The sequence below is a fragment of the Chiloscyllium plagiosum genome, chromosome 32 (genome assembly GCF_004010195.1).
Source record: "Chiloscyllium plagiosum isolate BGI_BamShark_2017 chromosome 32, ASM401019v2, whole genome shotgun sequence".
Taxonomy (NCBI): domain Eukaryota; kingdom Metazoa; phylum Chordata; class Chondrichthyes; order Orectolobiformes; family Hemiscylliidae; genus Chiloscyllium; species Chiloscyllium plagiosum.
This window is the reverse complement of record NC_057741.1, coordinates 25,650,697-25,675,998: the sequence shown is the minus strand read 5'-3', so window position 1 is coordinate 25,675,998 and position 25,302 is coordinate 25,650,697. Positions and strand designations below refer to the sequence as shown.

The 25,302-nt window shown below is 42.3% G+C and overlaps 1 protein-coding gene across 1 annotated transcript in view; it reads left to right on the top strand.

The window, feature by feature from the left end:
• Positions 1–25,302, top strand: part of adamtsl7 (ADAMTS-like 7) — a 409,961-nt gene that overhangs the window by 59,798 nt on the left and 324,861 nt on the right. The window contains exon 4 of the mRNA XM_043674273.1: positions 10,571–10,896. Within this exon, the coding sequence (XP_043530208.1) occupies positions 10,571–10,896 (326 nt within the window). The remainder of the gene's footprint in view (positions 1–10,570; positions 10,897–25,302) is intronic.

The following is a 25,302-nucleotide window of genomic DNA, read 5'->3' as shown; positions in this document are numbered from 1 at the left end:
GGTCGGTGTGGACTTGTTGGGCCGAAGGGCCTGTTTCCACACTGTAATGTAATCTAATCTAGATGGAAAGGCAAATGGTAAGGATGACACACAGAATCTGCAGAGAAATATTGATAAGTTAAGCGAGTTAAACTTGGCTGATGGAATATAGTATGGGGAAACCTTAGGTTATGCAGAAGAATAGAGGAGCTGAATATTAATTAAATGGAGAAAGACTGCAGAAAGCTACAGAGTGATTTGGCAATCTTTGTGCATGAATCACAAAAAAAACTAACACCCAAGTTCAGTGGTTAATGGGGAAAGCAAGTGGAATATTGGCCTTTATGTCTGTGGAGATGAAGAGACAGATAGCAACATCAGCTTTTCTACCTCCATATTCGTAATATTAAAACCTTCAAAGACCCTCAAAATTGACCCCAAAGGTTCTGAACCAGATTTTTGAATACCCAATTCCTTCTCTGCAAGTAATCTACTCCAGACACTGGTTTGTATCTTATACAAAAGACTTAACAGTTCATTAGCAATGTAGTGAGAGTTGAGAATGTGATGCGAGAAAAGCACAGCAGGTAAGGCAGCATCCGAGGAGCAGCAGAATTGATGTTTCAGGAATAAGCCCTTCATCAGGAATGAGGGTTATGGGCCAGGGGGGGCTGAGAGATACATGGGAGGGGGTGGGGTTTGGGTTAACTTCAGCAGAACAAAATCAAAAACAAAGTAATCCAATTGTTCTATTCTTTAAATCCCCAAACCTTTGTTTTCAGCTGCATTCCCACAAAAGACAGACAGACAAAGTTCAGGAATAAATAATAGAAAATAACAAAACTAGACAGATTAATTACGTGATTTTCATGATGCGTCATTCCACAGGCATGGATGCTAGTTTCTTGCATTGATGTGCTGAAAGTATTGATCATGGTCACCTTTACCGTTCACGCAGATAAAAGCAGTAATAGTTTATAACTTAGTTTTCTATTCTCTGAGCTTCCAAAAGCTACTCATGGGAGGTTAGGCAGCGAGCTTTCAAATCTTCGTGCTGTAGCATCTATAGCCAAATTCCTTTTCCACAGAAAACACAGTCCAAATCCAGTTCAAATTCCAGGTCTACCTGACAAACTGATTGTCTCCGCTGTGATATCCCAGTTAGCATTCAACATTTGCCATCTGCTGGAGCATGAGGTCTTTTTCAGACACTCTGGAGCCAATTCTCAGATACTGACCTTGTTCATAGCTTTTTTGTGCTCTCTGTTTAAACATAATGCTCTTCCCCAGTGATAAAGCATCTGCAGAACCTTTAGATCAGGAACCAACCTGCAATTAACGTCCAGGCCTGACCTTAGAAAGAGACAAAAGCTTGTTCGATCTGGTTTCCATTTAACACAAGCTATAACGCAAAACACCTTTAGCTAATGGTCCCAGTTTACCCTCCAAACCAAAATTGATAAAAGAATAAAATAAAAATAATGAAAGCATTTCAAAGGGAATGGAGTATTAAAATCAGGAAGGTTTGACTGAAACTGCACAGGGCATTAGTCAGACCATAGCTAGAATACTGTGAAGAGTATTTTGGAGTCCTTGTTTAAGGCAATTGGAGCTAGTCCAGAGAAGGTTACTTGGCTGATACCAAGGTACAGAACAACCTCGATTATCCGAACGAGATGGGCGGGGATTATTTTGTTCGGATAACTGATTGTTCGGATAACTGAGCAGGATCTTAAATTAAATGTCTTAAATTAAGTTAAAATGAACAGGAGGTTGAATTAATTTAATATTTAAACACTTGCACCAGACGGAGACAATTCAGCCGGTGGGAAGACCTCCCTCGGGTGTAACACCGAGTTGCCGTCTCCAACCTTTTCAGCCAGACTCCAAGGCTACCTTTTTCTCTCCTCTCCTTTGCTTCTTCTCCTTCGGGTCTCTCCCCTTAGCAACCACCAGTCCTGCGCTTCCTCGACTGCCACCGGTTGGAAACTGCAGCCTCGCACAAACGGTCCTAGGGCTAAGGCACAAAGCGGGTGCAATGCCGTCCACCTCTAGGTCCTCGCACAACAGTTCCACCCCCTTCTGGAAACCATCGCAGGAGATAGACAACCATATCCTCTACTGTGAAATTTATCTCAATCATTTTATATTTTAAAACACGAAGCAGGAAGAAAGAAAATAAATGACAGATGCAGAGTGAGAGAGAATTTGCTGAGTTCACTGGTGGGCTGTCTGTCTTGGAAAGAAAGTGTGTGCAGGTAGTGACAGAGTCCAGTTTCCAATCTCAAACTTTGGGAACTTGAGATCTTTTACAGATAATCCGAAATTTGGATAATTGATGATCGGATAACCGAGGTTGTTCTGCATAGAGGGACTGCCTTATGAAGATTTGGCATGTACCCATTGGAATATTAGAGAATGAGAGGTGACCTTATTGAACTATACAAGATTCTTGAGGGACTTGACAGGGTTGATGTGGAAAAGTTGTTTCCCTTTGAGAGAGTCTAGGAACAGAGGGAGTAATCTCAAAATAAGGGGTGACACATTTATGACTAAAATAGGAGGAATTTCTCTAAGGGGGGTGTTGAATCTGTGGAATTCTTTACCTCAGGTGGCTGTTGACGCTGAGTCATTAAGTATATTCAAGGCTGAAATAGATTTTTAAGCAGTAATGGAATCAAGGGTTAGAGAGAAAAGCCAGGAAAAAGTAGTTGAGGATGGTGAGGATCAACCATGACTATACTAAATGGCAGATCAGACCTGATAGACTGAATGCTTCTGCTTCTGCTTCTGTGTTTCTTGCTTTTGAATCCTGTCCCCGAGTCATACCTTCAGAGTGATTCACGACGTAACTTGTGCTAAACTGTCCAATAGCAATGCAAGGGAAGCCCCAGTGGGCATTCACCCCCCTATGAATGCTGGAGAGTATAAAGCCACTCTCCTGTCGAAAGCAATTAGAACATCCATTTCACAGAAGCTACGCCTTTGAGCTTTTGATTCGACATGTGGTCGAACAACTGTGTGGCAAAGTGGAAATTGGGAGAGGAAAGCAATCCCCTCACTGCTCAGAAACACGCCAGTTCATACAGCACAGCAAACTAGTACTCCATTGTCTGCCTGACTTTCTCTGTCTGTGCTGGAGAGACGGGGTGGGAGGTGGGTAGGCAGTACCCCAACTGGGGACAAAGGAAAGCACTTCTTCTCCCTAGCAATTTCTCAATCCCATGTATGGAATTCATTGTGTTATTTGCACTGATATCAAGGTAATTTTTGCTATGCCTTTGAAGTAGAAATGCAAGTGTATACAATACATATTTTAATGCTAATGTAGCTGTAGTTGAAGAACAAAGAATACCCTCACCCCCAGCCGTTGATTTGGCTATGCTCCAGATTTGCTGATTTCAATTTAAAATTTACCACGGTGGCATTTGAACTTGCAACCTCAAGTATAAGTTCAATTCCATAACCACGACACTATCACGCATGAGAAAGCCATCTGTTAGTTTATAAAGGCAACCTTTATTTTTTCAGCTTATTGAGTGTTTTCTTTACTTAAAACTGCTACGAATAGGGAGGAAAAAAGCTGGGTCGTTCCTTCAGATCAACAAACATAATCAGGCAGAGGGAAAGTGTCTCTGTGAAATTGTAGAGAGTTTGCTTCTTGTGAACTGAAGGGTGGAGGTCAGAGAGACACAGTAAGATGGGAATTTGACAACCGTGGTGAATTGCTCAGATCAGGAAAGGAATATCATGACATCCCTGGACGCAGAGCACTAACAGGCATGTGTCAAGTTTAGAAAACCTGCCTCGGCTCTCTGCAACTTCAACCCAAATGTTTTGGAAGACCCGCATCCCTCGGTCCCCTCACTGGTCCCCACGCACTCTTCATAAGCTCCATACCTTTCAGGTCAACAAATGCGTCTCATCCCCCATGCCACTTCCATAGCCATACACCACATCAACAGACCCCAGACGGAATGTGAAGATGAAAAATATTAAGCTTTGATAATCTAACACATCTATAATCCTACACACTTGATAGTGAAAAACAATCCATTCAGAGCTTTCATACCTAAAGTGTTTCCTATAAAAAAAACTTTTCTTCAAACACAAATCAAAGACAGCTTATCCTTTAATATCCTCTTTAAGTTGTTAATCAACTTGTGAACTCAGAACCTCCAGCTGAGATAATAGTCATGTTTGAAATGAAAATAATGAATTAAAAAAAATGAATTGCTCCCCCATTCTGACATGATAATATTCTCAGGGAGATGTCAACAAAAAACTTTATTGAAGCCATATGATCAGATACTACTTTTCTCTAACCTATACTGTCAATCAAAGTTGGGAATGTGACAACTGTGATGGATTGTTCGGATCAGGAAGGTCCAGTAGAGGGTTTTTAAAATAATTCTCATTGAGGGCTACAGCCTTTTTTTAAGTTTAAAGAGTAAGGTATGATAATGACTGTGTACCAAAGATACTCATTAAGGTGAACTGACCATTGGATCACAACCCCCTCTAAACTTCAGCTAGAAGTGGGATATGAAGGTGGCAGAACACTGACACTGAGAGACAGATAGCAATGGCAGGGTGACTGTTTGGTAGGATATTAGTAAGGCAAGCAGAAATGAAAAGCTTAGCTGACAAGAGAGGGCCCAGAAAAAGAAATGCAGCATCCAGTGAACCATGCACTTTCTGGGGCCACTATCTTCCTACACAGCACAGGCTGCTAGGGTAGAGTGGGGCTAATGTGGTGCTGAACACAAGAGATGACGATCACAGGACAAACTGTTGTCTTTTGAGACAGTACTGACTGCAATGTGATCTTTTCACCCATGTATTTTTTTCACATACACACATTCGTTTATTTGAGTTGACGGTTCTGATCTGAGGTATTCTCTAATTGTATACTGTGTAGGTGTTGCCTGTTTTCCAATCTGTTTCCTTCTCAAATGGATTGAGTTTGGCAGTGTACAACAATGGGGGAATTGTGGACACTGGGAGAGTCCAGTAGAATTTCTTGCAGGATTGGGAAACTTGTGTTAGTCCTGGAGTAAACAGGTTCTGTTGAAAACTTCAGATATATGCTGTTAGGACAGTGGGTTCTGTTCAATGGGCTGAAGGAGATGGGTCAGAGTCCAAGCAAGCCGTAAACTCCTGCCACTGCCATCTCAACCTGTTGAATCATGTGTCGGAAAAGCAATGTGTAGCCATCTAGCAGAAAGACAGCCAATTAGTTTTGTGGAGGATGGCTCCATACTTCTTTGGGAGTCTGGGCCAAGACGTGTGGCTCAGGTTATTCTGTGAGCAAGAAGACAGCCACAGCGAGAAATTAAAAGGCCCCTTCCTCTTTTGATGTTTTTGTTTCCTATGGCAGCCTCTAAAGATGAGAAGCACACTTGGCCACCCTCAGCAGAATTTCTGATATTTAGCTGCAGTCCTGGTACAAGGCCCTCTCTCCCGCCGCGTGCCACCAGATGACAAAACATTATCGAACTGCCTTGCATTTTGAAGTCTGGCACCATGTCATATTGCTGACCCGACGTGATTCTACCCTGCTTCCTGTCATGGGGAATGGATGCAACTCGCTCACTTTGTGGCTGTAAAATATAGGTCTGATATAAATTTGACAATGAAACTTTACTATTAATTGTTGCTTGACCAGGAATAATAATAAGTGACCAACTTCTGTATTCTGTGGAAAGTGAGCAAACACATTGATTTCCCTTGAACTTATTGTTGAAATTAGCAAATGTCTTCAGCGGATAATAGATTTATAAATCCGGGTACAAAATGCAAATGAAAAGAGGTTGGCATTTCTTATGCAGTAAAACGTTCCAAGGCACTCCGAAGGAACTCTTTTGAGCAGGGACAGAGGGAGATATTCGAACAGGTGATCGAAACCCTCATCCAAGACAGAGGCTTGAAAGGAGTATCTTAAAGGCAGAAAGATGTGGAGAATTTGAAGGGGAGAATTGAAGAGTTTGCAGTCTAGAGAGCCAGAAGCATGGCAACTAAAGACAGGCTCAATACATTTGACCCGAATTGAAGGTGCATCGAATTGGAGGATTGTAGGATGGAAGAGATGAGCCTGGAATTATTTGAACAAAAGGATAAAGAATTTAAAATTGGGGGTGTTTCTGAATTGGGAGCTAATGTAAGTCAGGAATGAGGGAGGACTCCATAGGTCTTGCTGTGTGCCAAATTTTTACAAATCACTGGTCAAGGGACTATTTGGAGTATTATGATCAATGGTCATCATTCTGTTATTTGAAGCATACATTTAGCAAGATTATTTCGGATATTTAAGGAAGGTCAATGGCAAAGTGGTCATCTCACCAGCCTAGTAATCCAAACGGAATCCTGTGTGAGCTAGGTTCAAATCCCATCATGGTAACTGGTGGGAATTGAAATTCAAGAAAGAAAGTTGGCCTCTGTAATGGTGACCTTGAAACTATTATCTGTTTTGAAATGTGTGGTGCTGGAAAAGCACAGCCGGTCAGGCAGCATCCAAGGAGCAGGAGCGTTGACATTTCAAGCATGAACTCTTCAACAGGAATAAGGGGTTGGCCCAAAGGGGCTGAGAGAGAAATGGTTGTGTGGGGGGAGGGGGAGCGGTTTGGGGCTGGGGGGAAAGTAGCTGGGAATGCGATAGGTAGATGAAGTTGGGGGAGGTGATGGTGATAGGTCAGAGAAGAGGATAGAACAGATAGGTAGGAAGGAAAATGGGCAGGTAGGACAGTTCAAGAGGGTGGTGCCGAGTTGGAAGGTTGGATTGGGATAAGATTAGATTCCCTACAGTGTGGAAACAGGCCCTTCGGCCCAACAAATTCACATCGACCCTCCAAAGAGAAACCCACCCAGACCAATTTTCCCTCTTACTAAAGCACCTAACACTATGGGACGTTTAGCATGGCCAATTCACCTGACCTACACATCTTTGGACTGTGGGAGGAAACCAGAGCACCTAGAGGAAACCCACGCAGATACGGGGAGAATGTGCAAACTCCACACAATGGTTTCTGTTAAGTTGCAGGTCCCTGACTAGAAAGCCTACAGTTAAGATCACCAAAAGCATAAAGGGGGAGGTTAAGCAGAATTGTTCTTAGTCATTCTATATAAAGACTGTTTGAATATCAAATAACTTGCCAGAACCATCAATGGAAGCAAAATGCCAAACAGGTTTTGAAAACAGATTGAACAGTTGAAAAATGAAACACAAATTAAAAAGGATGTGGGAAAAGGAACTTGAATGGGATTCCATGGGTATTTTTTTGATGATTTTTTTTTGATCAAAAATGACATTGGAGGCACGAATCTGTAGATCCTGGCCCCTGCTATTACACCAGGGATTAGAAATCACAAATCCATGTCTAAGATTTTGGTGGTCCTTGAAAGCAGGAAGAAACTCAACAGTAAAGCTTTATTGTGAATGGACTTTATTAAGATGAAGTTAGGACAAGTTTATTTAGTTCTCAAATAATCAACCTCAACAAATTTGGATAATAATATGCAGTTTAACCCAGAATATACCACCAATGTACAAATCTGGATGTCAGAGTGCACAAAATGGTTTCACACTCAGATTTGGCCTCTAGCTGCGGGAGCTTCTCTCCCTTTGTCATTTGCCTTGCTTTGTTCTTGTCTCTGGATCATCTTTCCCAGCCTCACACAGAAACAAGTTGACGATCTCTTTTATTCTAGCTGTGATTCAGTTAACCCCGCTCTAATTCTAATCGCCTTCAGCTCCACATGTAAGGATACCCCTTTTGATCAGTCAGGAACGCTGCATGTGACTGCTGTTAGCTGTACATACGTACCTAATGCAATGTTCTTTGTATGTAATATTGTATCAATGCTTTTACATGCCATGATTCCTTATCCAGTGGAAAGAGACCTCTACATTCTGTTCTGTCTCACAAACAGTTTTCCTTCAGACAACCTTCTCAAGATCTTGTCCTTTTGCTGAGAATACATTCTTTATAACTTGATGTATACTCCCAAATGTAGGAATTGTAATGAGGTCAGACAGGTGGGTGCCATAGAATATGAGTTCCCTGATTGGGGCTGTTAATCTGGTCCAATCAGAGAGCCCTGGCTGACAGATATAAACAGGAATGTAGGATTTGAGGTTTGTCCTCATTTCCCCGAAAACCGGTTGAATGTCAGGCTTTGGGGCCTGGCTTTGCCATTCATCTCTCTTGTAAAATTGCTGTTTCTCTGTACACAACTGTAAATGTTAATTGTTTTGTAAACTGTGAATTGTTTAATAAAATATATTTAAAAACACAGGAATATCAGAGGTCTGTTCACTGACAGCTGGCTCTGAGGGAGCTGGATCAGTATCAAGGACTTTCCACATGTAAATAAAGGGTAACTTGGTGTCAGGATACCGGCCTCTGTGGAGTTATTTCACCAGATTCCCTGTACCTTGCTGTCTTTCCTATACTATCCTCTACTTCTAAAACTTCCGACTTAACTGTACGACAAAGAAGCAAATCTAGTAAAGGTGTTGGGAAGCTATAAGCTTAGATGTTAGTTTCTAATAATACCATTACATTTTAACAATTAGTATGCTTGCTGGTAACTCAGTCCAGTCTTCCACGTGGTTCCCAGAGGCAGCTGCATATAATGAAGTGTAGCTGCCTTTCGATTGGATTACTTCTCATTAGTGGTCTATCCAAAACATGACTTTTGCACTTTAGACACAAAAGACTAAGGCGAAAGTGAAGACTGCAGATGCTGGAGATCAGAGTCTAGATTAGAGTGGTGCTGGAAAAGCACAGCAGGTCAGGCAGCATCCGAGGAGCAGGAGAGTCAACGTTTCGGGCAAAAGCCCTTCATTAGGAATGAGGCTTTCCTGATGAATTCCTTCATTATTCCTGATGAAGGACCTTTGCCAGAAACGTTGATTCTCCTGTTCCTCAGATGCTTTTCCAGCACCACTAATCTTGACAATAGGCTAAGGTCCAAACTGACAAGAGTTTTTCAGAGATGGAGAGCACCATTTTGAAGGGGCATGGTGGCTTTGATGTAGTCCTTGTTTGGAGAGGTTAAGAATTCTTTGAGAGGTCAGGTGCCCTTTAGAGTTTGTTAAACATTGACAGTGTGCATAGAAAGTGCGTAAATGCATTGGAGCTGTCAAACGGAGATATCGAGGCATTGAAATCTCATTCCCTTAAACCATTTGAAAGTCTATTTGCAGCGCATTTTTACAACAAAATGTCAGTGCTTGGTATTTCACTCTGTCAATTGACATAAACCTGAGGATTATCATCCCAGGATTAATGCTGAATGATGGATTTCATAACCTACCAGTTTGATTATAGATGTGATAAAGTCTTTGAAGTGGGACTATCAACACAAGTGTTTGCTCTTTGTGCTGTGATGAAGGCTCACTGCACCTGAAACAATGACTTCGTTTTCTCTCCACAGATGCTGCCAGACCTGCTGCGTTCCTCCAGCAATTTCTGTTTTGGTTTTGGATTTCCAGCATCCGCAGTTCTTGGTTTTATAATTGTGCTTGTTCTTATGAATGATTAAAGGAAAGCACATGCAATTAATGACTTTTTATCCTTTAAAAATGAATTCATCCACAGACACTTAGGATTTTAAAAATTTCAGTATGAGTCCTAAGGTCTGCCTATTGTGGAAACTACGTGAGTTGGCATGGTATAAAGAGGGGGATGGCAAGGAACTGAGTTAGAGTCATAGGGTCATACACAGCATGGAAATAGGCCCTTCAGCCCAACTCAGTCATGCTAACCAGGTTTCCCAAACCTTTCCTATCCTTGTATCTCTCCAAATGTCTTTTAAATGTTGTGATTGTACCTGCCTCTACCACTTCCTCTGGCAGCTCCATCCACTCACCATCGTCTCCGTGAAAACATTTGTCCACAGGTCATTTTAAATCTTATCCCTCTAGTTTTGGCGACACCTACCTTAGGGAAAAGACCTTGGCTATTCATCCTGCCTATGCTCCTCATGATACTAATGAGTTGCACAGATGCTACAAAGGCACACTGGGTAGATAAAGGGACATAGTTTGACATGAGGGGCCATGGGAGATTGGTATTGGAGAATTGATTGGCATGTTGGGTGGATTGGCATGGAGGGCATTGGGAAACTAGGCTGGGTGAAAGGGCACATGCCAACATGGGCTGAAATTGAATGTGCATGGACAGAGTGTGAGGGATGAAGACTGGAGGCTGTTTTTATTTATTATTTTGTTCCTTCTCTCGCAGATGGGACAACACTAAGGCTGGTTCCTTGGCCAGTCTCTGGGTAACCTCTGCATTGCACCTGGCAATTCAAACTGTCTGTGTGGATGGTGGCCATGACTACCAGAAAACCTGATGTTAATATCCACCACAGAGGGTTGGGGGGCACTTTGGGGCTGGGTTTGTGAGAAGGAGGGCTTTTCCCTGTTTTTTTTTTACTTCTGATCCAGTAAAACCTCAGGCCTAAGCCTTGCAGAGAGCCAGCATAGAGTAGAAGGGACAAATAACCAATTTTCGCGCAGTAAATCTGATACTGTATTTCAAAATAACACAAGTAAGATCATTTGGGTTTCCTTTTGTCATCAAAGGTTCCAAACCAAGTGAAGCATCAGACTGCAGACGGCTTTACAGAGGAAGAGGCTAAAGGTTCCTGGGGTAGGTGGGGCCCATGGTCCTCCTGCACCAGGACATGTGGTGGTGGAGTAATGCAACAGACGCGGCCCTGCCTTCCTCGGATAAAGCAGAGAGCCCAGCCAACATTCCAGTTTGCAACAGGCGATCAGTCTCGGCGAGCATTTCACATTCCCCTCGGCCGAGTGCTCTCCAGTGTTCGCCACTCTTACCCACTTCATCGGAGTCCAGCCTACAAGCTGACAGGAACCAGCGTGAACCAGATTTATCAGATCTCTAACAGGTAAACCTCGATGAAATCTTCTGTTTACAGCTCCTTATCCGTGATCAACTGCGGTTTTAAAGACCATTTGAAATCTCCTGTTAGGCCGCAACCTCTTATGGTGGGATTTGCAAAGGGTGAACAATAATGATGGCCAGGAGCCAGGCATGTTTTGATGTATTTGAACAAGGATCAGGTTCCCGGGTCTTGTGAACTCCCATCCCACTTTCAGTTTCTAAAACGAAAGGGCATGGATAGACAGATTAATTCAGATTTTTTTAAAAAAGTGAAATCACCCAAGTTGAATTAGAATCCCTAAGTGTGGAAACAGGCCCTTCGGCCCAACAAGCCCACACTGACCCTTCAAAGAGTAACCTACCCAGATCCATTCCCCTACCCTATCATTCTACATTTACCCTGATTAAAGCACCTAAATGAGACATCCTTGAATACTCTGGGCAATTTAGCATGGCCAGTTCACCTGACCTGCACATCTTTGGGCTGTGGGAGGAAACCGGAGCACCCGGAGGAAACCCATGCAGACACTGGGAGAATGTGCAAACTCCACACAGTCGCCTGAGGCTGGAATCGAACCCAGGTCCCCAGCACTGTGAGGCAGCAGTGCTAGCCACTGAGCCACCATGCCACCCTAGTTATGCTGCCCAGCTGTGAGCTGGAAAGCTAGTTTCAGAATTGCCTTTGTGCCAGGTTTAAGAGCAGATGTCCTGATGTAACTTTAACACTTAGTCTGAGTTTTCCAGCACTGGTTGCCTCGACAGCAGTTTTGCCAAGGCTTGAATGAACATTTTTAATGATGTTTTGATTATGAGGCATTCTGTTTTATATGTGTCTGTTTTTAACTTCAAGTCAGTTAAGTAACATGTTTTGCAAGGTGCCTGCGTCGTTTTTCACAGGGTATTTTCTGATGTCTACATTAAGCATATAATCTCAACCACCCACGTAAGATTTTCACTCGGTGTCTGAGTGGTGAGACAGCCCACAGCCTTCCTACTCTGGAGTAACCAAGGGTACGGACACAGGGAGGTGGTGGAAACCTTTCCCACCCATGACCCGAAGAACACACAGCCTCCCAACTGAACAAACAGACTACTCTACCTCAGAACCTGCCTCTGGCAGAGTTGGGGGTGGGCATGTGGTTAGGCATTAAAAATCTTTTCAAAGAGACAGGGACAAGTCAGGTTCTCAGGTGAAATAAAGTTAGAAAATGAACCAGAGTGGGCAGATTTTAGTCTGCCTGAACTGCTGTGCTCTTCCAGCACCACTAATCCAGATATGAGTCTGTCCCCATCCTAAAGTTGCATATTCTCAGCTCAGTTGTATTTGGTGTTTTGATTCTATACTGGCCTGGAATTTGCAGTGAGTGGGAGTGGGAATGGCTTTCACCCTGCACCTTGTGTACGTTTGGGTACAGAGTTTTCATGGGTTTGTCGGCAAGGATTTCCAGTCAATCCACATCTGTTTGAATGTGGCACCCTCTACAGGGGATGGCTGGCATTTATTAACAAGAAAGCAGCAGGGAAGTCTGTAACCCAGGGAGATTTTAGAGTCCCCACTGAGGCATGCAAACCACAGAGCCGTAATTTTGGAAAAAGAAATGTAAGTTACAATTTTAACCATTATACTGAAAGCGAAATAATGATTGGGACATGTGCATGGGATTAAGGCAAAGACTTGATGCTGAAAGGCTGTCCTTAAAAAGATTAAAATTTCAAAAACTCTTGCCACATTAATTTTCTTCAGGGGAATGAGTGTCTATATTTATTAAATTAAATTTATCAAAAAGGTTCTTCAATCTATTGAGCCACTGCAAGTTTAAGGCTTAACTTTTCATTGTAAAAAATCACACAGCACCAGGTTATAGTCCAACAGGTTTATTTGGAAACACTAGCTTTCGGAGCCTTGCTCCTTCATCAGATTAGAAATTAAACAACACCAGGTTATAGTCCAGCTCCTCCACATCATGACCTTCATCGGGTAGCTGTGGAGCAGATGAGACACAGAAGTTATAGCAAAAGATCAGTGTCATGTATGCAACTGATACAATACATTGAGCAAACCTAGATTGCTATTAAGTCTTTCATCTTTGAGAATGGGTTGCAGGTTTCAGTTCATTAATATGTAAATCCAGGAACTTCTTTCAAATCACATTTTTGAGATAACAATGTTTTATATATTTAAAAAAAAGTGATACCTCAGGTTAGACAATGCATTAACAGTGTGAGATTAGAGTCTGTCTGTGTCCCAATCTTGAGTCAGACTGGTTCTATTTCCAAACTAGGAATTTATAAAATGTTATATGGGTTGACTGCCTGCAGATTGTGTTCTTCTTGACCAAAATAGAATGTGTCTGCAATCATAATTCTGCAAATGCAAATTCACCCCATAGACTTATATATATATATATATATATATATGTGTGTGTGTGTTTTGTGTATGTGCACCCTCTTGGGTTGTATGTGTGTGTGGTTGAGAGAGAGCACGTGTATGAGAGAGGGTCTGCGTGGGCATGTAAGTTTGTAAGAGTGTGTGTGAGAGAGTGTGTATCCTGTTGTGGGGTCACCTATAGTGTGGCATGAACCCAAGGTCCCAGTTGAGGCCGTCCTCATGGGTACTAAACTTGGCTATCAACCTCTGCGATGGCCACTTTGCACTGTTGCCTAACCCCAAGACTGCCTTGGAAGATGGTCAACTGAAGATCCGAGGCCGAATGTCCCTGACCACTGAAGCTGAAGGCCAAGTCTCAGAGAGAGAGAGAGACACACACGCGCGCACACACACACACACACATACACACCACCTGAGAGGTGCGTACATACAAACACACTCACGCAACTCACACTTCCACATTCACATACACGCACTCACACTCTCTCCCACTTTCTCTCTCTCTCTCTGACTCACATGCCCGCGCGCGCGCACACACACACACACTTAAGTCGGTGGGGTGAGTATGCATTTGCAGAATTGTGATTGCAGATACATTTTATTTTGGTCAAGAAGAACACAATCTGCAGGCAGTCAATCCATGTAACATTTTATACATTCCTAGTTTAGAAATAGACCCAGTCTGACACAGGATTAGGATACAGACAAACTCTAACCTCACACCTTTAATGCATTGTCTGAGCTGCAATGTCGCCTTTTTTAATAAAACATTAGGTTATTTCTAGAATGTAACTTGAAAGAAGTTCTGGGATTTACATATTAATGAACTAAAACCTGCAACCCATTCTAAAAGACTTAACAGTAATCTAGGTTTAACATATCACATCAGTTGCATATATGATACTGTGATCTTTTGCTATAAATTCTGTGTCTTATGATCCTGTTCCATAGCTACCTGAGGAAGGAGCAGCGCTCCGAAAGCTACGACTTCCAAATAAACCTGTTGGATTATAACCTGGTGTTGTGTGATTTTTTAACTTTTTCCACTCCAGTCCAACACCAGGTCCTCCTTATTATAACTTTTCATCAATCACTACTGTGGGACAGTGCGATTGTAATAATGTTACAGACTGGAAATCCAAAGGCTTGGCTTGACGTTTTGGAGAAGTGAATTCACCTCCCGCCACGGCACTTAATTTAAATTCAATTAATTAATCTGGAATAAAATGCTCAGTAATGATTATACTGAATTGCTCTAAAAATGTATCTAGTTCACAAAGGAAGGCTATTGTTTTTATTTAGTTTAGCCCACTCATCACTTACTTCTCTCTCTCTTTCTCTTAGGATTTCCCTGAGCCCCAACAACGCAGAGCAATTCATCTGCTCATGACTTGTCACTAGGTCCGCAACTATACAGACTTAGTTCAGTAGTTCAATTTTCTTCTGTCACTTGAATGCACAAGTAGACAATTGAGTCCATCAAATCTTTTCCCCCATTCATTGAGATCCGATAATCCACAATTCCACTTTCCTGCTCTCTTCCTGGAACCATTGATTCCCTTACTGATTAAAAATCTGTCTATCTCAGCCTTTAATATATTTAACGATGTAGCCTCAACAGTCCTCTGTGGTAAAGAATTCCACAGACTCATGAGCCTCTGAGAGAAGAAATTCCTCCTCGCCTCTGTCTTAACTGGATGATCTGTTACTCTGAGGTCATGCCCTCTGGTCATAGACACCCTACAAGGGGAAACAACCTCTCTGTATCTACCCTGTCGAGTCCACCTAAGAATCTTATAGTTTTCAATAAAGTCACCACATAATCTTCTCAACACCACTGAGTACAGCCCCAAACTACTCAACATCTCCTCATAAGGCAGAGCCTCCATACCCAGGATCAGCCAAGTGAACTTTCTTTGGACTAGTTCCAATACCAGAATATCTTCCCTAAAAGGTGTGAAAGTATTCCAGCTGTGTTCTGATTCGTGCCTTGTACAGTTTTAGCAAAGCCTCAATATTTTGTACTCCATTCACTCTGAAATGAAGGTCAACGTTTCATTTACCTTCCCTTACCTTACCTGCTGAGCCTCCCTGTAGTATAGCTCAATGTCAGCGCTTGACGAGTACATCTCTTTCTATCTCATAACCCATTGCCTTTCAGACTCCAGCCGTAATGTTTGGAACTGCTCTTTGTTATCCCCAGGTTAACAAGCTTGCAATAAGCCTCACCTCTATTGCAAGGTAGAATCGAATGTTGCCATCTAACAACCTCTCAAACTGCCTGTTGCCCTAATGTTACTAGTTGCAGGTGCTAGCTTGCTCAGTACAATAGAAATAGATATAAATAGAGGTTTTCACCTCAAATGGCATAGCAAAGCTGATTTGGTGCATCAAGGCAGTACAAAATATAAAGCATTGTAGGCAAACCCACACATCACACGGAGAGCAGCAGTTCAAAAAGTAGCTTCTGAAGAGGAGTAATTACCAGCATTAGCTGCAACACCGAGTTGTCAGGAACAAATAACATAACTGCCTGAGTTCGCATCTTCGCAGTGAGCTCTGTTTCATTCCATCTCTGAAGGCAGCAACAGCGCTCCCTGTGGAGGAATTGAGTAACACAAACAACAAGGAGTGAGTTTCCACAGCTCAATACAGACTCTGAAGCCAGAGGTTGCTGTCAGTTTTATGCTGGAGTATTGCCATCTCTGGCCATTACTATTGGCGCAAAACCTGGGCCAATATTCAACAATTAGGATAAAGTGGAGACTGCTGATGCTGGAGAGCCAGAGGAGATAGAGCGTGGAAAAAGGACAGCAGGTCAGGCAGCATCCGAGGTGCAAGAGAGTTTTGGGCATAACCCAAGAAAGCTACACTTTATCTGACTCCAGTATTCAGCAAGAACTGTCAAACATCTTCAAAACCGAGAATTACACCAGTTGACGTTTAAAGTTCTGTGATGTTTAAAGCTGAGAAGCAACAGAATCACAAATGGCAGAAGCTTGTGACACTATTGGTGAACAATTTATATCGAACATTTGCATTATATGATCCTATAGGAATTTAAACTAAAAAAACTGTAAAATAATTATCAATATTCTTTTTTATTCATTTATGCAATATGGTGTTTGCGTGCTTGACCAGGATTTTGTTGCCCACTCCTAGATGTTCATAGGAAGGTGGTGCGGTCCTTCTGTCTTAATCCACTGCAGCCCATGTGGTGTATGTGTACTCACAATGCTGTTAAGAAAGGAGGTCCAAGACCCATTTACACTAATGGTGATACATTTCCAAGTAAGGATGATGAGTGGCTTGGAGAGAAATTTGTGGTGTTGCCATGTATCTGCTGCCCTTGTCTTTCCAGATGGTAGTCATTGTGGACTTGGAAGGTGCTGTCTAAGGAGTGTTGGTGATTTTCTGCCTTGCCTCCTGTAGATCTTGGAGTGAGTGAATATTGTGGATGGGGTGCCAATCAAGTGGGCTGCTTTGTCCTGCAAATCTCTTGAGTATTGGGGCTGACAACAGGAGGAAATATTTTTAATTCAATATTGATGTTTCTCCTTCTTCCTTCCTGTGGTGTGCTTATATCTCTTTTGATCCAATCAGAAACTTCGGGCAACAAAAAAAGATTCTTAAAGAAACCCCAACAAATTAACTTTAAACAACCTTTCTAGTCTAATGACGCACCCCAGTGAACGTGGAGTCCACCTGTTTCTGAAGGTCCATGGTGTTCCAATACATACAGATCTGGATGCACTTTAAATCAACACTTGGCTTCAAATCCATAGTAATATGGGAGACTGTTAAATGCCCTCTGAGAATAATTAGGGATGGGCAATAAATGCTGGCCTTGCCAGGGGCACCCATATCCTGTGAAAAGATAAGAAAGATGCCCAGCTGTGAAAATTGCTGGTGTCATTGGGCAAGCTCATAGCTCATCTGATTTGCCCCAAGAGTTAAAATGACAATCACACCCATGGAAATTTGGGGTGGCATCTTATTGGGGTGGTATTGTTTTGCAAAGGGTCTGAATTACTTGAATCGGATTGTGATGGGACAGTTCGACAGTGCTGGGAAAATATGTTTCTTATGCTACTGTTTAAATGGAATTGATGCTGTAAGTAGCTGGACATGATTGACTGCATGCACATGGCTGAAAATGTGTTGCTGGAAAAGCGCAGTAGGTCAGGCAGCATCCAAGGAGCAGGAGAATCGACGTTTCGGGCATAAGCCCTTCTTCAGGAATTGGCTGAAGAGCTTCTATGCAGAGGAGATCACCTGGGGTGTGCAGTGAGAGAGGGACTCACTGAAATCCTTGTAGAGGGAGGAAGAGAGCTTCTTCAAGGAAGGCATCCTTGCAAGAGGATTCGCAGTAGGTTAAAATCTTCAAGGAGAAAGTGAGGACTGCAGATGCTGGAGATCAGAGCTGAAAATGTGTTGCTGGAAAAGCGCAGCAGTTCAGGCAGCATCCAAGGAACAGGAGAATCGACGTTTCGGGCATAAGCCCTTCTTCAGGAGGGCCATGCATGCACATGGTCCTCAGTCAGGAGGCAGGACCTGTGCTGTCCACTTCAGTGCCTGAAGATGCAGCAGGCCTTCCTTCCAAGTATGAGTACCAGGTTCTCCAAACTTTCGAAGAAGTAGGGTAGGTACCTGCCTAACAAAAAGGATTCTGCTCTCTCATTGGGTGGGGAGATAGAATACCCATGGATCTATTGAACATCAAGAGTAGGCCATTTGGCCCCTCAAGCCTGCTCTGACATTCATTAAGATTCATGGCTCACCTTGAGTCATAGTAATACAGCATGTCAAACAGAACCTTTGGTCCAACCAGTTCATGTTCCCAAACTAAACTAGTCCCATTTGCCTACATTTGGCCCATATCCCTCCAAACCTTATCCTGATCATGTACTTATTCAAATGTCTTTTAAATGTTGCAAATGTACCTGCATCCACCACTTCCTCTGGCAGTTCAATCTACACACGAACCACTCTCTGTGTGAATAAAGTTGCCCTTCTGACTGTGTTTAGAAGTCCACTTTCCTGTCTACCTCTTACAGTCTTATATTCTTATTGGGCAATGAAGTCAATCTACCACCACTTTAAAAATATTCAATCATTCCAGCTCCACTGTCTTCTGGGACAGAGTTCCAAAGTTGCACCAGCCCTTTGAGAGAGCAAAACATTATTTATGCTCAAAGGGAGATCACTCCCCTTTGAATTGCCCCTTAGTTCTGAGTCCATTCATCAACATCTATCCCATTGTCTCCTCGTGAGTGATGACTTACTTACATTTGGAGCAAGTAACACACTCATCTGCCATCAGGTCTCAAAAGGAAAGTTTTTGGCCTTTCCAATCTTCCACACTGGCTTTTGAAGCACACCACAATAACGTGGGAGGCTCTCTATGGGTGGGGATTCCCCCAGACTTATCCAGGTACCTGACCCCTTGAGTGAAGGGTAGAATAATTCACTCCTTGTTTCTGATGATCTGTTGGTTGTGGTAGTACCAGAGCTGTTTAGGAATGGTAATGTTACAGAGAAACACCATCAGCCAAATCGCAGTATATAATGCCTATTGGTGGCTCGAAGGATGGTAACGTATTGCTTGGTCTTGGGGAAGTAGGTCACACATTTGTGCAGAACAGGGAGGTATCCCCAAAGCATTGTGGAAGGAACCTAGAGGTAAAATTACTGAGGTGGTGGTGATTTTTCATAGCCATTGATGATGTTCAGTCACTCGCTCCAATATGGAGTAGGTAAAAGTGAGGACTGCAGATGCTGGAGATTTAGAGTCGAGAGTGTGGTGCTGGAAAAGCACAGCAGGTCAGACAGTATCCGAGGAGCAGGAGAGTCAATGTTTCCGGCAAAAGCCCTTCATCAGGAATGTGGAGCAGGTCATGTTGCTGAGCTTCCCGGAATGTTGGAACCTCCACATGCATTACTACTGAGGTATATCCACTGATGCCTAAATTGACTCTCCAAGCAACCATCTCCCCACCTGCCTTCCAACAAGCTATTCCTTCTGTTGTTCAACCTCTTCCTGTTCCTCCATCCAATACAATGATGGGAGAATGACCCCCCCCCCCCCATGCCATGCGAAGCTGTCAGTGCCTATTCCAAGTGAGTGAAGCAAAAGGGAAAATCAGAAATGAGTGGCATCCAAGCTCAAGAAGATACTGTAAGGCCAAAAAACACATCACTCTCAATAAATTGAGAATAGTACTTCTATAATATAATGCTGCTTTATCACTGTCGATGGGAGTCTAATTTGTCACCCAGACTGCAAGGGTTAAAGTTGCAATCAGTGCAGTGCTAAGGCAGGAGTCTTATTTTCATTTATTTATTCTCATGCACATCCGGGTCTTATTGTGTGCCATGGGTTAAAAACAGTCTTATCTTGGTGCTCTACAAACCTGACTGCTCAAAGGTCCTGCTGCTCAACAGATACATATCTATGTTCTAAAAGTGACACATTAACTTCTTCATTTAATATATCAATAACTTGCTATGCCTTTTTGCTTTTAAGTATAAGTTAATCCACAAATAAATCTGACCTTCAGCTCAGCCTTTGTGCATTGATCTGTTTTCTTTGCCCTTTGGAAAGGGAAGGAGAATATAAAGGATCATTCTCCAATGAACAATATACTGGGTATGCAGGTTACTTATTAAACCTGAGCACATTGACCCCATGCACTGCACATCTAAAGACACCGTCTACCCCCTTGACTCTTGCTGAGTTTCCACCCTGTATTCATCAACTTCCTACATATCATTCTCCTCCAGTTCCCGTGATCATCTCAATACACTGAGTGAGTCACTGAAAGGAGTGTCGCCTACATTGATCAGCCCCTTCAATTCATCCTGCCTGGGTTTCCTTCAGTATAATATACAGTGTTTTCCTTGTGGATGTTTAGTCCTTTGTGGTCACTGCAATAACTCCTCATTCCCAGTCTCCTGGTTACTCCATGAGCCAAGATCTTTACTTACAAACCATTTTGAAAGACCTTTGCACACTATCAAATGCTGCAGAAATCAAAAAGTGTACAAGGACGCAGGGTTTTGTGTTTCTGTCCTACAAATTTGATCTAATTGTCCCGTATATAATTGTTTGCATGTTGATACAATTTTATATGGCATTCATATTGCCTCCCTACTACCTGCGATTAAATCTAATGGCATGCATTCCAGAGTGTTCAATTACCGTACACTGAGCCCTCAGGCTATAATGTTCCTGGCTGTACAGTTCCTTTACCAATATAATAGATTAAGAGTAATGACAACTCTACTTTATTTTCCTTTCCTCTCCTTGCCATTTTTTTGACCTTTTTCACAAAACCTGTCATCCATTACAATTCGTCATATCGCTGACAGCTTTTTAGTTAATTGATGTGTAGATGTTGTGAAATCTCGTTAGCAGTACAACCCAATGTTTTTTCTTTTGTGGTTTTTCAGGGCTGGAATTTTTCAAATGGTGAAATTCTCCAATCGAAAATGCCTCGTGTTCCTTCCCTGTATTTCCTTTCTCTCGTGCTTGATTGTGTTCTCTTCTTTTGTCCTTACCTCTCCTCAAAGTGTCGGTTCTTTGCTTGTCTATATTGCCACACCTCTTGTTTATTCCTGAGTCATCTGTGAGACTTGATAGTGATTGTCACCAGGCCACCAGGATTAAAAGAGGCAGCATGGTGGCTCTGTGGTTAGCACTGCTGTCTCACAGCACCAGGGACCCAGGTTTGATTCCAGCCTCAGGCAGCTGTCTGTCTGGAGTTTGTACATTCTCCCCGTGTCTGTGTGGGTTTCCTATGGGTGCTTTGGTTTTCTCCGCCTGTCCGAAGATGTGCAGGATAGGTGGATTGGCCATGCTAAATTGCTCCCTGGTGTCCAGGGATGTGCAGGCTAGGTGGATTTACCATGGAAAATGCAGGGTTAAAAGGATAGAGTAGGTCTGGGTGGGATGCTCTTCAGAGGGTTGGTATGGACTTCATTGGCCAAATGGCCTGATTCTGCACCAGACATAATCACACCTGGAGTTAAACGATATTTACAGTTCCTACATGAGATGCATGTGTCATAATGAAAATAAAAGGAAAATCTAAGAATTTCAAAACATGTACCTTCATTAGAGAAAAGGGCCTAAATCTCCTTGAAGCTGCACATACTAAAGGTCAGCAATCAGGTGTATTGAAGTCTTGTAGTTGTAAATACCTTGTTTTTTTATTTTTCTATGTTTTTAATTTTGGGCTGAAAGAAGAAAAGAACTATTTTAAAACCTGGGATTGCTGCATGTTTTGAAGGCAACTACCCTGACGATCATTGTGATCACTGTTTGCACAGCTGCTGTCCAGCACTGGTTAAAGTGGTTGCGGGTGAACTGGAGTTGAGGAGTTGTGTACGGATGGATCTTTCATTGGTAGAAATAGCTGGTTAGCCTGGGGCCTATTGACCAGATATCAATGAGAAAGGCGTTCTGTTTGTCAACAGCTGTGCAACTGGTTCACAGACAGCTGAACAGTTTGGAGCTGTGAACAAGATACAAGAGTTCCTGACCTGCTGCAGCTTTGGAGTGCTCTCTCTGTTCTCTGTAGTAGATGACACATTAAGCCTGAAGACTAGTTTATTTTGCTTCCAACAGTAACTGCTGTAAGTTCTTACTTTTAATTTATTAGCTGCAGACATTTTATAAGTGAACCAGCCACCCTGTGACTTTTGCAAACCATTTGAAGCGGCTGGTAAAGGAAGTTGAGAAGCAGCATTCTGATCAGCATGAATCATCTCACTGAACACAGACCACTGAACAGCTTTCCCAGTTTTCTCTTCATCCATAGCATCTGTCCTCATGTGTCTGCATCTGTCTTTATCTATGTGTGTCAAAGGAAGTGGATAAGTGAGTTCTAGTTGTACTCAGTGGTTCATTATTGTTTATCTATGATTCTATAGCTACAGCCCAATTACTTGTAATAAAAAGGAACTTTTATTCCATGCAAAAAGCTGTCCATGCTTCCTGCCTACTTATGTCTTAAAAATGGGCAACTTGGGGAATTTAACACATTTTTAAAAAAACTTAAACTTTTGTGATGACCCTCAGAATAGCAGGGCCTAATTCAGTGCTACCCCAGTGAGGTATGACAATATCTCGATGCTGATAGGTAATTTTGTTGCCCATTTGCTTGTAACTAGATCAGGGCAGCCATGTTAGAGGAAGCAATGAAGAGAAAATATTAAAGGGAAAGCGCATGGGTGTGGGGCTAACTGAATTGCTCTCCAAAATTGGCAGCACAGACTTGATGGGCCAAATGGCATACTTCTGTGCTGTTCCATTCTATCATGATCATTTCTAAATCTCATTGATTGGAGCCTCCCCTTTGGAGTATTTGATTACTTCTGATAGGCTTTGTCAATTCCTTGAGGTTTGATCAATACTCACTTTGTCCAGTGTTTTTGCCATGTTTCAGTTACGCATGCCTCCTCACTCATCAGTCTTTCTTTTGCATCTCACTCAACAATTGTTTTATTACCCTGGAGCAGGGCTCTCCTTTTTTTTTAATGCAGTACTTCTTATTATCACTTTTCTATAGTCCCTTGCTCTAAGCTTCATTATTTTCCTAGATGTACATGAGGTGTGTTCCCATCTTCAGTCAACCAAGTTATGGAGCTTCAAAAGTAATAGCCAGAGCTATTCAATCAACATTTCTAAGCTCTAGTGTTCTATCCAGGGTTTTGATAAAGTTGGTAGAGAGAAACTGTTTTTATTGACAGAAGGGTCAATACTCAGAGGACTGAGATAATTGTCAAGCAAAATCCAGGTGAGGAATTATTTTGTCGCAGTCATTATCATCTGAAACACAATACCTAAAAAGTTGATGGAATTCAGTAACAACTTTCAAAAATGAATTTGATGTAGGCTTGAAAAGCAATAATTGCAGAGATGTGGAGAAGGTAACTAAATGGACAGTTCTTTCAAAAAGCCGGCATAGACACAATGATCAGAGAGGTTTCCACCAGCATCGTTTGATTCTATAATCCTGCATCCCATTGTGCTTCGTGCTGTAATGCTTTGAGATCTTCCAGAACATATTCCTTGCTGACCTCTACATATGTTATACATTCCTAACACAGTTTGAATGGTTTGGAACTGGTTTACGGTATTCTTTGAGTAAAACTAAAACCTCATTCTGCATGTGTACTGATTTCTCCCATGATACTTTGACTCACATTGGACCTTACAGAGCCTTGCTCTCCCTTCTATTTTTCTCTTATTCAATCAACACTTTTTTTGTCTTTACACGTATATAAAATATGATTAGGTTGCTCAATTGATTTTAAATCGTTTCCAGTTCAAATTCCTTAAAACATTCTTAGCCTTGCAGTTATTTTTGAGTTCATTATTCAGCTATTCTCTCCTTAGCTCAGTGGTATGTTTCATTTATACAGGTCTTGAAGTTGTCTTAAAGCATTGAACTTTTTTTATTTTGCAATGCCTCCTAGACCAGCAGTCATATCTTCTCCAGAGCTCTGCATCTTCCCTAAAATGTGCTGTCTGATCTTTACAATCACTGTTGGGTTACTTTTGGTTTTAGCCAATTCCAAACCCAAGTTCAGCTGTGAAGTTGCACTAAGGGTCCCTGACCCTTGACTTTTATGGATTATGTGAAGCATGTTCGTGTGTGAATACATGGTACCTGTACTTTGTTTCTGCGCTGATGAGCATATAGTGGTATCTTTACAGGGGCAACCTGTCAGTGGTCTAGATGGTACCTTTCAGACTGATGAGTGGCCACATCTTAATGGGAACTTTGAGACCCAAATGATCAGTTCTTTCAGCTGAGTGGGGGCTGGATCCTCTGGCACTCAAAAGTTTGAAAATAAAGATTTAAAACTTCCTGGGTAATTATTGTGTAGTTAATGCATCTGGACCTTTGCATGGCCCCAACATGAATCTTTCAGGATATATCCAGTCTCCATTTTATTGAACGCAAGAAGATTAGATTAGATTCCCTACAGTGTGGAAACAGGCCCTTTGGCCCAACAAGTCCACACTGACCCTCCAAAGAGTATCCCATCCAGTCCTATTTCCCTCTGACTAATGCACCTAACACTATGGGCAATTTAGCATGGCCAATCCACCTGACCTGCACATCTTTAGACTGTGGGAGGAAACCCACGCAGACAATGTGCAAACTCCACACAGATAGTTGCCTAAGGCTGGAATCGAACCTGGGACCCTGGTGCTGTGAGGCAGCAGGGCTAACCACTGATCCACCATGCCACCCCAACATCTGGGCAATGATTTCTGTCAAAGGAAGAGAAGCTTACAGGAAACAAACGAATGTGCACACTACTAAAGCATTAAGAGGCTCTGAGCAAAACAGTCTAGACAATGGGAAAATCGAACAAAAGAGGCACAGACAGCACACCTGAACAGAAAACAGTGTATCCTGGAATATCATTAACCCTAAAGAGCAAAACAAACCTTCAGGGTGTAGATGGCGTATCATTGTCCTGGATATCAATCTGCTTCTGCTCAATCTTGGTGCAAACAAAACGGTTTCTCTGTAATCAAACAAATAGAGCAATATAACTGAATTGAAAAGTCAATGTTGAGAAAGGCTTCAGTACTTTTCAGGGTGCAGCTCAAACCTAAGCCGACGCGGGAGTAGAAGGTGACCTGACGAATTTCACAGTGTACTCTTCCCCAGAGCTGACATTGAGGTGTACTGGAGGACTGCGGCAATCACAGAGTGAGAGGGGTGACAGAGTAACATGTGCTGTAGGGGAAGAGAGAATAACAACTCCAGTATTTATGTAGTACCCTTAGCCAAAGAAAACGTTACAGGAAACTTCACAGAAGTATGCCAAAACAAAATGTGACAAAGGAATGAAACAACAACATTCAACAAAGTGATTTCTTTGCAGGTTATTGACATATATATGAATGAACCTCCTATATGAGTCATCTGCTATAAAAAACAAGATTAAACCTGCTGTGAAGTGCAGAGGAACATCCATCTCCCCTTGATTTTAACT